General features: G+C 41.7%; 1 protein-coding gene across 2 annotated transcripts in view; it reads right to left on the bottom strand.

The window, feature by feature from the left end:
* The window catches only part of RAB11FIP2 (RAB11 family interacting protein 2), a 35080-nt gene extending 21448 nt beyond the window's left edge, over positions 1-13632 (bottom strand). The window contains exons 1-4 of one of the 2 annotated variants that reach the window (XM_080640003.1): positions 13583-13632; positions 12654-12958; positions 6842-7284; positions 5462-5930 (exon numbers count right to left, since the gene is read on the bottom strand). In XM_080640003.1, coding sequence (XP_080496129.1) covers positions 5462-5930; positions 6842-7284; positions 12654-12790 — 1049 coding nt within the window. In that variant the 5' untranslated portion in view covers positions 12791-12958; positions 13583-13632. Of the gene's footprint in view, positions 1-5461; positions 5931-6841; positions 7285-12653; positions 13319-13582 lie in introns of those variants that run through there. The other variant, XM_080640002.1, reaches the window with a different exon arrangement.
* Between the last annotated feature and the right edge of the window lie 866 nt (positions 13633-14498).

Raw genomic sequence — 14498 nt, 5'->3', positions numbered from 1 at the left:
AAATAATCCATAGATGTCATCAATATTTAATAGTCGGACATTGCTGCCCAGCCTTCAATGCCTACTGTAACTCAGATGTTCCTTAACTACTCGGCCAAAGCTCATACTCCTCTCCACTTGCCTGGTTTCCTCAAGCTGATCTTACCGTGCCCTCTACCTCAGTTAGGACCTGTGAGCAAAGCTAATGTGACTAAGTTGTCTGTTCAGCTATGAGGATACAAACACAAGTCCTGATTCCTATTCATCATTATATACTTGTGAAACAGATGATTTAATTTAGATCAGCAATGTTTACACCTTAGAACCAGTGGGAAGTTTTTAAAATGTTGATTTTTATTTCAGACCCATTCACTAAAGATTCTAATTCAGTCTGAGGTAGGACCCAACAAATCATAGTTTTTAACAATCTCCAGGAACTCTTGATGCTTAGCACTGAGGACACGCCCTGCCTTGGGTTCTATGGGCACTAAAGACTCAGCCCAACTAAGAAGCTTATATACCTTAGTTAGGAAGACTAAGACCCAGACACAACAAACATAGTGCAGCATTATGTCCTCCTGGATCAGCAGAAATCCAAAGAAGGGAAACATCACATTACCGATCAAGAAAGAAGGATAGGAATTGAAGAGTTTTTAGCATCAAGGATAGACAGGCTTAGGACATTCAGGTGGGCTATGAGGAAGGGCGGGGTGAGGGGGTAGGAGAACAACCAAAGGACTTGTATGCATGCATATGAGCAAAACCAATGGACACAGACAGTGGGGGAGGGGGGGCGTTGAGGGCTTGTGCTTGGGGGAGGGGATGGTGGGGGAGAGGTCAATGGGGGGGAAAAGGAGACTCATGCAATACTTTAAACAATAAAGAATTTTTTTTAAAAAAAGAGTACATTCTACCACTGAGCCAAAGAATGGAGATGGGAAGGCTTACAAGGGCCTCAGGGTAGAGAAGTAAGAAAATTAACTTCCCAAGAACAGAGAGGACAAATAGTAAAAGTTGCCCAGTTGAGAAAAGCCTAAAATACAATAAGCCTTGAAAAATAGAAAGCACAGTTTGGTGTTGCAAATGAGTGGTTCTTAGCTTTTTTGAAGGAAGCTTTCTTGAACAGAACAAAAGGTACTACGACTCCTGTGCCCTAAGTGCTAAATAATAATAATGCTAAGTGCTATGATAAATAAATAAAAATTGCAGTAATTTAATACTCTGAAAGTTCATCATTCAGGCAAGGCTCAATGGGTGTCCTTGGTTAGTGGCCTTCCATGCATTCAGGGACCAGCTTGCTCCTATCTTATAAATCTGCCCTTCTCAAAGATCTCCCTTCAGCTAGCACAGGGTTCAGCAAACTATTTCTGTTAAAAAAATAAATATTTTTAATAAATATGCAGGCCAAACAGTCTATACTATTCAACTAGCATAAAAGTAGCCATAAACAACTAGGTCAGATGTGCTCCAAGAAAATGTTATTCACAGAAACAGGTAGCAAGCCAGATGGGGGCCCTGAGTCTTGTTTGCCAACCCCCAGTTTAGGTATGGAGAAAGAGAGACAATGTGGCAGAGTGTGGAGGAGGTGTTCATGGACAAGCCCTGGAAATGCTGTACATCTCTCCCACTAATTCTTCAAGAACCCAGAACTTGGTCACAGGTTCTTACCTAATGGGGTCTATTCTGTGTATTTGTTTAAAAAAAATATCTGGGATGTCGTTTAGTGAACACACCACCCACTTCCACTTTTCAGTGGAAAAACAGCCCAGTGTTAAAGAAAAAAATGGGTGTGAACACATTATTGAAAATGGTATAACGAACATCTAGGTATATTTGTTTTTGGAAAACGATATTCTGCTGATGCAAAAAAGCAGAGCTTTACAAATTGTAGGGTTAATCATATACCAAATTAGTTGATCCTGATGATGCTAAACTACCTGTGATTTATAATTAAGAAGCAAGAGTAGAAGCAATTTTAAAACACAAACAACTCAATGTCAGTAAATAAGCTGATAATTCCAAGTGTACTTTCATGTACTTGTGCACGTAGTAGGAGTTTTGCAGCATGCCAAGTGTTAGCATGCAGACTTCTTAGAACTGGCATCTGCAGCAAACAGTACTGTGAACGCCCCGCCCCCAATTCAGCTTCCTCAGAGGCATAGCTAAACCGGATTTCTTAACTGGCTGTACTGAGGCTGGGCCAGGACTGAGCTCTGGCCAAGGGGACATATGGGAACAATGCACACCACTGCCAGGCCTGGCACATAAGGATGTCCCACATGTGATCCTCCACTCTCTCTCCCTGCTGCATGACCTGGAGGACATGTATGGAAGGAGGAGCCTGGCTCCTGAATTACTGTACGAAGCAAAGCACCCGCCTCCCATCCCCAGCTTAGTGAGTTAGGTTGTGACAACAATGAACAATAAACGTCCACTGTGATTAGCCACTGACATCTGGGAAGGTTTATTACAGGTGGTAACCTATCCTAACTAATCCAGAGTTCCTAATAAACTCCAGAAATGTGCTACTGAGGGTCTGAATATTAAATTTTAATGGTCCTTAGAAACTCACTTAGATTTTTAATGATGTTTTGCTGTGCAGAAAAATGCACCCATTTGCCGTTTTGGATCCGTTTTCAGCCTATCAGAAAGATCTTCACAGCCCACGCTGAGCGGCGAGCAGGAGGCTACGGGAATGGAAGTAGCCTTTTAGGAAACCGGTCTGTTCTACTGCGTTCAGTTATTCAAAAACGTTTTCCTAACGCCTACTACCTACCAAGCGTCATGCTGGAGAGTAAGGGCAGAAAGATGAATGAAATGCAGGCGCTGCCCTCGAGTTGTTCATGGTGGTGGGAGGGGACAGAGGGACTGGGCTGGTAGGGAACGTGATGCCAGGCAGGGGAAGTCAGACACGTAGGGAAATTCTGCATCGCAGGTACACTACCTCCCTCCAGGAGGAGGGGCCTCCAAGAGGGGCCTGAAGAGGATGGAGACTGAGTCACCTCAGGGAAAAGTGGTTCAAAGGGCCCTGTTCTCTGTTGAAGTAACCCCACAAAAACCCCAACTCATTTTCTTATCAGCTCTATGCAAGACCATGCGATCTATTCCAGAAACAGAAGCAAAATACAGGATTTCTGTGATTTACAAGGTGATTTCTTCAGGTGGATTTTACTGACACTAAGAAATGAAAAGGCAAACTTCTACGAAAGTGTTTCTCGGTACTTTAGAAATTTCTGGCATAAAGAAACTTCTCCTATTGTGATCGAAAGCATTACTCACTCAGAGGGTAACAGCACAGTTCTCGGGCACCTGCAATCACAGGTGAGCCAGCTGACCCAGAGAGCAAACCCAGCGCCACGGCCATAGATATTACCCTGACTCTGTCCCCGCTCCCACAACTTCAGTCACAGGAGTCCAGGACACTCTGCAAAGAGATCTATTTAGCACTACTGAGAAAAAAATGCACAGCATGTGTCCTAGCCATGTGAGTCTATAGCTTCAAAAGGCACTTGTTTTAGATGCTAATGTGAGAAATGTAAAATGTCCCCTCTAACTGAGGGATGATCCTGGACGATAAACGGGCATGCGCTGTTCTGTAAAGACAAACTACCTCCACGGTATCCTCCCAAATTGCACACGAGGTAAAGCTGCTTCCCCCGAATGTGAATGGCATGCTCTCCCTCGATCTGTTTATATTCAACCTTATTCCTTAGAACTACTCTATTGTAAATGTTTTAAATCTACCACAGAGGTGATTTCTGACACAAAAAGAGTAACTTCCCAAGAACCTACAAATGTTTCTGTCCTCACAAAGTATGAAGAGAACATAAAAAAGAGAAAGTCTTAAGGTTTTAAAACCTATTGTTTTTATATGCTTGCAATCATTTTATACATATAACATGAAACAGCTCTAATTTTTACAGAAAATGCAGTAATACGGAAGTAACCCAAAAACAAAGCCTAAATCTGGCAAAATGCCACACTCACTTTTAAAACCAATGGGAGACCACGTAACAGTCCAAGTGCAGGGCAAGTAAAGCTTTGAGGATACCTATTTTCCATAATTATTTTCCTACCATTTCCCATTTTCTTTGACTCTAAAATAATATAAATTACCCAGTCTCTAAGTTATCTTAGACAGTTGTTTTCAACAATCTTCTTCAAAAAAACTTCAGTAAAGGAAGGGAAAAAATGCAAGTGGATTTCTATTTACCCCCATAATTTAGGACTTAATGCAATATGTAAAGTACACTATGTAAAGTCCCAAAATAAAATATTTGAGAATAGCATATCAAAACTATGGACTCCTTATTAAAATATTAATGCCATAAGATAAAATTGAATTTTTTTCTATAGTCTATAAAGAAAACTGACCAAGACTTTCTAAAGCCACAGCAAATACCCATTAATGAAAGAAAATGAAGAAATACACACTTCCCTCTGAAAGGTTTAAATGCATGTTTCAATGAATCGTTAGATTATGGAGAGGTGGGAGAGCACAGCCTAAGGGGCTAACTGTCAATGCTGTAGTTTATATTTACAGTGGGACAAAATTAAGCACTGTTTAAATAAAATATAACACAACAGTATATACAACATAACAGCAGCCACCACTTATGGGTTCCCTATTTGGAGCCTGGCTTTGTACCTTATACTTTATTTATCATCACTCAATCCTACCAAGTAGGAATTCTTTTCTTTGTTTCAAAGGTAGGGATGCTGAGGGTTACAGAGGTCACAGAGCTACTAAGCCAGGATTCCCACTCAGGTCTGTATACATTAGAGCCTTGGGGAAAAACCACCATGTTACACGGCAAACATTCTACCATGCATTTCTATGATAACTGCTTACAATCACAATAGATACATCTTATTCTTTGTTTGAGGTTGCTTCACTGGCTAGTCCATCTTTCACTTCTGCAAAATCCACAATCTTAAAGGTGTATAGTTCCAACTTGTACTAAGAAATGGGAAAAGTACCATTACACAACTGAGAACTCAGATTTTGCAAATCTAATCTCTATGATAGTGATTATTTCTATGACTATAAATGATTATATAGGTATTTTTTTATGTATTTATAGTGCCCAACAAGGGTCCCTGAATCCCAATAAACATTCACAAATAAAACTACTTCCACACAGCCATTTGATGAGGACAGTTAACACCTACTATGAAAACCATTAATACCTAAGCCGGTATTTATCACAGAATAAATAATAAATGGGCTGCTATAGGTCCCCAAAGTAGAAATAAACTAGGGTAAGGAATAAGAATCTTTCATCCTTCTAAGATCAAAAGTTCAAATCCAAAGATGTCCGCAACATTTGCTGACTCCATAATTAATTAGAAAAATAAGATAAACATTTTTTCCAGTAAAATAAAAGGACTTTAGAATATTCAAGTATTTTTAAAAGGGGTATTTGATACTTTTAAGTACAATATTTCTCAAATAGCACAACTTACCCCATGGTAAGCTTACCTTGAAGATGGCATTATATTTGAAGCCCTGAATTTTGTTGTAAACGGATTAGTTGACTCATAATCAAAATAGTCCTGACGATTTTCACTAAACGCATTAGGTGATTTCAAGTCACAGGGGCTATGGGCTGCCCCGTTGTTGAGTTTATCAGACCTCCTGCCGTCTTTCTTTCCGGTCACTCTTTCAAACAGGCTAACTTTCTCCCTTTTCTCCCTTTTATTTTCTTTTCTTACTTCGATTGATTTGGAAAATAAAGTCATGCTGCTATCCCAGGATTCACTGCTTTCTTCAAATGGATTTTTCTTCCTTGGCAGTGTTGCAAATTTTTGGGGTAATGAAGCCGTCACATTTGTAAATGGGTCGTTTTGTCTTCCGAAAGATGGTGCGCCTTCATCCACACTGCGGTCAGGCTGGTTCATTTTAGACGTATCAAAGCTTAATGTTCTTCTGTGTGGAGATTTGAGACTTCCTGCAAATAATTTTGTAGTCAGTACATAATCAGTGACACATTACATCACACTATGACACATTCTGTGTGCACACTGCTGCTTTTAGAATGAGTGCAATTAGCTATTTAAAGATTTAACCTTTAAAATAACCAAAGAAAACAAGCCTGAAATGCTATGGTATAGCAATCTGGAGTATGTAGGCTAATAATAATTAGTATATTGCTAGACAATCAGGAATTTACTCAGCTCAGAAAGAAAAAAACAAACCATAATGTCAAAGCTTAGAGGTTCTGCTTGTCAGGACAGTGCTATAAATTCTCAAAGACTTTTTTTTCATCATTAGTATTAAATTTACTTTCTTACTTATAAACATAGGTTTTTTTTCTAGAAGCGTTCTGATTAAATGGAATATTCATTTAATCTTCAGGTTTTCCAGACAGGAGAAGCAACAGAAAAAAATTAAGCCAAGCCCTGGCCGGTAGCTCAGTTGATTAGAGGGTTGTCCCTACACACCAAGGTTTCGGGTTTGATCCCCCATCAGGGCACATACAAGAATCAACCAATGAATGCATAAACAAGCAGAACAACAAATCAGTGTTTCTCTGTTTCTCTCTCTCCCCCCCATCCTCTCTCTCTCTAAAATCATTCAATCAATAAAAAATTATTTTAAAAAAATGAAGCCAGGCCATGAAAAGTGACTGGGACTCATTTTTTTATCATCATCTAATACTGAATGCAGACAGGCTCTGTCTTTAATAAACTTACCAATTTTGAGGATGGTAGGTATTCAATAAATATTTGATCACTAAATTTAGAAAATACTACCAAGAAACTGTAATTTTATTTTTTAATTTTAGAAGTTAAACTTTAAAAAACTAAAAAGGGTATTTCAGGCCACCGAGGATACACTTAGAAAGAATGTGTCACCTACCACCTTCTGGAACGGCTCCGAAGGGATCTGTCTGGCGTCCGAGAAGATGCGTTTGACCAATGGTGCCGGGCTTCAGTTTCTCAGCAGACACGTGGGCCCCCGTTAAATCAGACATCGAATGCGCCGAAGAGAGTCGCTGAGGACCCAGAAGGAAAGGCTTTTTCGGTTTAGATTTCATCTGTATTTCACCACTTGAAAACTCAGAATTGGCAGCCGTCACGTGAGAACTTGGAATGATTGCCGAAGACGTATCAGAAAATGTCCCATCGTTTTTTCTACCTTTCATCTTATCTTTTAACTTTGCAAAAGGAGATCTTGTTTTGTCCTTCATTGATAAGTCAAACATACTTGCTGTCATATTGTTCCTCATGAATTGAATATTGACCTTTATCTCACCCCTGTTTTTGGCTCTTTTTCCTTGCTTGGATTCTAATCTAAACCACCTTAAAGAGAAGGAAAAACTGGGTTGTAACATGTAACGAAGAGAGGACATCAAGCGTGGCTACATACAAATATCTTCTCGGGTAAAGCTAGTGCCCACGAAGCTATGCCATGGAGATTTTGTCCGACAGAGTACTACTGGTTTTACTCATTGTTCAATTATTAAAAACTTACCACTGTCTCTGGGATGTTATGCATATTGAAGAAGTAGGTTTTCAGTAAGTTCGAGAAGGATTTCAGATAAACTTTTCTTTCATGATTTGAAAATCATTCACATAAAAGATTCTTACCAATGAGAGCTGTTATGTTTCCATCTGGGGTAAGTGTTGCTAAGGGCCTAAAAACATTTTTTAAAATTAAAAGACACTCAAGTACAGAATTTGAAAGAATTCATTGATACACACCATTTTGAGGCACTATAAAAATGATAAATGGCCACATTTTTAATAAAGGACTAAACATTTAGTTCCATCCTCAAATTTCTTCCATAAAAACTATTAAAGTAATTTTGTTACTATTGGAGCCCACTACATGTGGCTTTTTAATCATGAAAATTGCATATGATGTAATTTAGATTAATATATAATGGGTCAAAGCCTTTTCCTGAATAAAAAAATGCAAAATGAATAAAAGGCAGGAAGTGACAAATAGTAATAAATCTTATAAAGAGTTTCTAAAGAAAAAAACAAAGCCTAAATACTTCCTGTTAGAATCTTTGTTTCATTTACTATTGCTACTGTGACAATACTGAAGAAAAATTATTTTAATTGGAGCCAAATCTTATGCTGTTAGTCAACTCGCTGTGTGACATTGCCCACAGTTAAATGATGTAAAAGAAACAGAGTTTATTTTGCTTTTGTCCATAGTATTTTTATCCATGAGAAAGTCTCCAGTTGTCAGTGTCACAAGTGATCATTCTATAGGGCAAACAGCCAAAACACTGCAAAATCCAGTCTAGAAGACAGTCTCTACAATGTTTTCACATTACTTAACAATGAAGCATAATATCCATTCCTGCAGACGGGTTATTATTTAAACACAGCTCTAATCAAGTGTAACAAATGTTCTTAGGTACAAAGGAGCTCTGGTCTAATTTTACATCAGTGCGTTCGCTCATTGCTGCTAACAGGATGTGCCAGAAGAAGGTATATTTCCTGTACAGCACCGCGAAGACTGGTCTTTCCAGGCAGGAGAGAAAACTGGCACAGAACCGCCATCCCAGCTACACTTCAGCAAGTAACATGCAGGAGAAATACTTTCTTCATTAACTTGAAGCAATTCAGTCAATTAAGATCTAGCTGCACCCAAACAAGCAACTTTTAGAATAAAAGAATATCTCATCATGGAAAGCATCCACCTGATACCCTAAACTGAGAAAATCCTTTATCTGAGGCAAACGGCAGAATCTGAAGATGCGAGGCTACACCTGACAGCAATAAACTCTGTGGAATACAGAACCTTGAACACAAACGAGGGCACTCGAAAAGTCTGGAAAGGAGACAAGGTTATATGCCCAGTTACCACCTTAGAATTTGGAAAACAGAATCATTTGCAATGGGGGAGAAACACTTCTGATGAAGGATACTGCAGAAATACTCAGTAACATCTCAGACTTTACAGAAAACAGGTGAATACACTTTGTTAGAAATATACCAAAACAAAGCAAAAAAAAAAAAAAAAAAAAAAACACAAAAAAACAGGAATGTAGGATTTCCACACGTATAACAAGGCAAAGCAAACTGAGAAAAAAGTAAAACAATAACCCAAAAATGAAAGGGGGTAAAGGTAATCGAAATTCATAGAATTTTACAAATAAGACAAGTAAACCTTCTACTTTAACATCCTTATTTCAGAGATGATTAAAATGAGGCACAGAGAATATAAGTAACTTCCAATGTCAAGTTAAAGCCAATAAAGAAAATATCCGCAGCTGATGAATAACATCAGTTCTTCCGTATTTGATGAACCATATATGCTAATAAGATTAAACGCACAGCGGGTCACATGTTACGGGCACTCTATTTAGTCAAGAGAGTGACAGCCAAAGAAGGCAATGCATTCTACACCAGAGTGTAAGCTCCATGAAGGCAGCTCAGCTCATCTTGCACTAAATAAATGTCAACTGACTTATTTCTAGAACTGTATTTTAAAGCAACCAAGCTATAATACACTGTGTGTGCGTGTGTGTGTGTGTGTGTGTGTGTGTGTGTGTGTGTTTTGCATTGTTTTGCTTTAGACTAAAGACTTAGATGAGCTTTAAAGAATAAAGCAAGTCAGTGCTTGAATACAATCTGTAAATACTAGTATAGTATTTCCCAGCTTCCGCCCATCCCCTCCCCAAAATACTGCAAAGAACTTTAAATATACTAATTTAAAATACCAGCATGACAAATAACTTTAGGTGCTTTGTTTTGAAAGGGAAGTCTTAATGAGACCTTCAAAAATCGCCCCAGAGATAAAACTTGTTTTCCCAGGCTTCAAACAGATAAAATGAAGACATAGCATTTGGGGCTTAGTGGATTAATGGCTGATTTTTTTCACCTCTTGAGTGCTGGATTTAAACTGTATATGGCCTCTGTTCAATTTTTAGTGGGCACAGGTCCATGTTCAAAAACCACCACACATGTGGGAACTATTCCCAAGCAATTGGTGCTGTGTGGTCAGAAATGGGACAAGATTGGCAGTAAGGGTGCCAGAGGCCAGGACGCAGGTGCACTGCAGAGACACACACCAAAGTCCTAAAATCGGCATGTGTCTGAGTCAGACCTAACTCTGGGGACTCTGATTGTTATTACTTTTCATGAGCATTAAAAAAAAAAAAAAAAAAAAAATTCAACATCACCCACTTCTGTTGTAAAAAAAAAAAAAATCAATAGATATTACATAACAGCATGAACAATTTTACCATTCTATTATTAAACATTGTATTATTTCCTTAAATCTCGTGCCAGAACCAACCCAGACACCCACGGAAGGGGGGGGTACAGTTCTTTTTCCATGCTCCGCTCAGAGTGCACAGGCACTGGCCCCTTCCTTCCTCCAACCCTCCTTAAAAAAAAAAAAAAATGGTATTTAACTTCAAGGTATAAAAATAAGTAAAATAATCGTTTCCGCTATCACACTTCTTTGCCCATCGTGACCCAACTGGAAGACAAGCTGTAAATACTTGTCTTCAGTGTCAAGAGTGAAAAGTGTCACACCCAGCATTTCATGGGACTTCTTCCTCAGCTGGTAACCTTCATCATTCATACCAGTTTTCTAAAAAGCACTTGGGAATACGCTGACAAGGCTCAGCAATGTGCAGAATATTAAATATCTTTCTTGCAATACACCAGTGACTCAAGTCTGTCTCTTACTGTGCCACATGCACAGCTGTGCTGCAAAAGGAAACTATTAAATATATTAAAAATCAAGAAATATTACCAATAAAGATACCTCATCTAATATGTAGTCCCTATTTATCCACAAAGCAAGAAAATGTTAGGGATTTAATAACATGAAAATCACTTCGAATGCAATAACATCGCAAGCCCTGTTGATAACATTTTAAAGCATTTCCCCCAAAAAAGTTCTAACCAATTTTATATAGCAGCCAATAGAGAATTTCTATGGGGAGGCTACAATATGACTGTTTACAGCGAAATGTTGTATAATTGTGATGTTGCCAAAAATAAGGAGTAAAACAAGGAGAAACTTTAAAAGCTTATTTCATCCCCAGGATCTCTGGGTTCCCAGTTGGGCCCACTTTCACTTGGAAAATTTACATGTGAGGAAGGCCTGTAATGCATCCTTCATCACAGAGAAGTCCTGTCAATGCAGTATGAAACCTCAAGTTACAATACACTTACACGTTTGCACTCAAAACACTTGGAATATTACACAGTGTCATCCAAAATTGGTAATTTGAAACAAATTATTTGATAATTATCCATTTTCAATTTAAATTTGAGAAATCCCTCAGAGGAAACTCAATGCCACTTTGTAGATATCAAACAGTTTTATTAAAATCATTGATACATACTCAACCTTATACTTTTAAATGCCCTTTCTCTGACAATGTTTTCATATCCTTAACTAGTCTAAATATTTACCTTTGTTGGTCTTACATGCCTAGTATTCCTTATCTCTCCACCCCTTTACCCTGTGCAGTAAGTCTTAGGTCAAGATCTGATGGAAAACTTTTTAAAATAAAAATAAAAATTCCAATCAAGAAAAGCTTGCAGAAAGAAATGCATAGGAAAAAAAACAAGGGGTGGTCGCTTTAAAATAAGAAATTAAGCTAAGTGTCAAGAAAGTTATCATTATGAAAAAGTTTCTAAAAGCATAAATAAATTTTAGTTATCACTGAAATAAACAGCAAAGCTATTTTGGAAATTTCAATTCCTCTCATAAATTCAACCTATACTGATCTCTTATTAATTCCATCAATTATAATGTTTTCTCAGAACAGAAAAGTTATGTTTGAGGAAGGGGTAAAATACCTAGCTCTGAAAACATACTACTTTTCAATGTAAGACATAACATCCTAGTGTTAACTCATATTTTGGTTTTTAAAATTAGAATATATTTAGCCTAAGCTCGAAAGTCATAGATCAAAAGCCACATTTTCATTGGAGGTGTCATTACATCATTTCATCACAAGAATTTAATCACTGTCTCCAATCTGACGTTTAATATGATCTAAACACACTCGTTTTGCAGAACTAATTCTGAAGTAATACAGCAGCTCCAGTATATTGGAAATTCAAAGGAAAATGTCAGTGTGTTCAAGCTGAGGGTGTTTGTACATACTTTTAAAATTTTTTCTCTTTGAACAGCTTTAGGCACCATCAAGATGGACTTAACCTAAAAAAGCGGTTGCGTTCAAATAAAGGCCACTGTGGTTATAATGTTGAAATGACATACCGAGGTCTAAATTTGATCATTTATCTTTTAGCAGCCTCAGAGTTCAACCTAGATAGATGACATTATATTGGCAGATTTAGTTTTCTGCTATTCCATTTCCTGGAAATTTGTAATGTTTAAAGACAACAATTTACACACGTGCTGTTTTAGCTGGTCAACACTGTGATCCAGTCTTCTTAGAAGAAACAATGTTCATTTACTTACAGTCCAGTGCAACATATTCAATTATTTAAGATGCATACTTCGAACAAATGAGAGGAAGGGACCACCTGAAGGCTCCATTTAAAAAAATGTTCCTTCACAAGGGCTATTTTTACTTCCAAGTCATGCAGCTGTGGTGCTTCAAACTGGGTCATATTATAGTCCAAAAACCAGTGCCCCAGATACACCCATCATTTCCAAGAACAGAAAATCCATAAACACGGAGTGAAGCTCCCCCAAATTCAAAATAAATTACGTAACTTACTCTGTTTTCCTTCTTTGTTTGTCCTCAAAGATGTCATTGAGATTGATTGCCACCTGCCCTAAAAACTTATCCAGCCCCACCAGGGACCTGTGCATCACTATGAGGAAGAGAATGTACTTCTCGGGGCTCCCCTGCATGAGCAAGCCAGGCAGCTCGAAGGAGGCCTCTTCCTTCCAGACCGGCTCCAGGGTTTTCTCGGCTACGGAGGTGGAGTACTTCTCCTTGCCCAGCTGAATGATAGTGTACGTGTCATTGGTGCCACTTTTGCCTTTTGGCTTAAGATCTTTGGCTTGGAGCACTGTGACCTGCACGTGGGTCGGAAACCACTTTTGGGCTTGCTCGGACAGCATCATTCTGCCCTTTCTCTGCACCCAGTTCCCAAGCGCAGGCAGCGCCCCTCCCGGAGGGAGAGCAGGTCCCAGTCACCGCATCCTAAGGGCACTTAACGGGGACGGGCCAGCGCACAGCGGCCCAACTTCCCTGGGGCTGATGTCAAAGGGCCTCCCTCCCCGGGGCAGCCCGGGGGCGGGGGCGGGGGCGCGGCCGCTCTGGGGGTCCCCTGTCCTCAGAGGCACAGGGGCCCACCATCACCTGGCCTCGCCGACCAGCCCAGCGCTCGCACCTTCACGCCCCGCCGGCCCCAGGGACGAGCCCTCGGCGGCGGCGGCGGCGGCGGCGGCGGCGGGGGGCTCCCGGGCCTGCGGGCAGGTGAGGCCTGGCCACCAGGGCGCGGGCGGAGGGCTGCGGAGGTGGGAGGGCGCCCCCGCCCCGCACACAAGAGCTCGCCCGCCCCGATCCGCAGCCCCCGGCCCCCGGCCCCCGCCCGCCTCCTCGGGACCAGGCTGCCCTCGCTCTCTCCGCGCCTCCCGCCCGCCCCCGGCTTGCCCCCGGGCCCGCCGGGCTCCTCCTCCGACCCCGGTAATACGAACCGCCCGCGGCCCGCGCGGCCTCGCTCCCTCTCGCAAGCCTCTCCCTCCTCCTCCCCGCGCTCGGCTCCTCCTCCCCGGGCGGAGGCGGGGGCGGGGCGGGGCGGGTCGCCGGCGGGTGGAGTGGGGCCTGGGGCAGGGATGCGGCCGCCCCGGCGCCGGCGGGTCGCGGGCTGCGGGGCGGCGGGCACCGGGCTCGGCCTGGCCGGGCCGGCGGCTCCTGGCACCGGACGGGCGGTGGCGGCAGCGGCACTTCCGGGTTGCCCTTCTCCACGTTGCTCTCGGGAACGCGACGGGGCGGGGCCGGGCGGGGCCGCGGGGTCGGGGGTCAGCGCCTCCCTGGTTGCCGTGGCGACCGAGGGCGCGCGAAGCCCGCTCCCTTCCCAGGCTGGATGCTCCTTGGCGGGGTCCTCCCCGCGGCCTGACGCCGCGCTGGGCTCTGGGGACCCGGGGGCCTCCCCCGGCCGGCGGGGCGGCTCCTGAGAGCCCGGCCAGATCGAGCGAGACCCCGTCTCAATCTTGGAAGCCGTCTTTGCTGTATCCTGGATACCGTGTGCCTGGCACAGAGCCGGCCTTCCATAAACTGGGATGGAACAAATCAATCCCCTTCACTGACTGAAAACAGTTTTCTCAACCCCTCATCCCCTCTTCTTCTTTTGGAAAAAAAAAAAAAAGAAAAAGCTGTTAATTGCCTGGAATGACCCCACACACACCCAAGGAAAGTGAGGGAGGGAGCAGATAGATTCCAAAACTAATTCAGGGATGAATAACGATACCGGGAGGCACTGGGCTGGAGTCCTCAGGCCTGTTTCCGGCCACCGTCCGTCTGGGTCACCTTGGTGCAGTCACTTTCCCTCCCTGATCCTCACTTTCTTTATGGGTAATCAGAAAACTCATGCCTAAGACTCCATTGCGACTC

This window comes from Plecotus auritus (assembly GCF_963455305.1).
Source record: "Plecotus auritus genome assembly, chromosome: 9".
In the NCBI taxonomy this organism is placed as follows: domain Eukaryota; kingdom Metazoa; phylum Chordata; class Mammalia; order Chiroptera; family Vespertilionidae; genus Plecotus; species Plecotus auritus.
The sequence above is the reverse complement of the archived record's forward strand: the minus strand, read 5'-3'. Positions and strand labels throughout refer to the sequence as shown.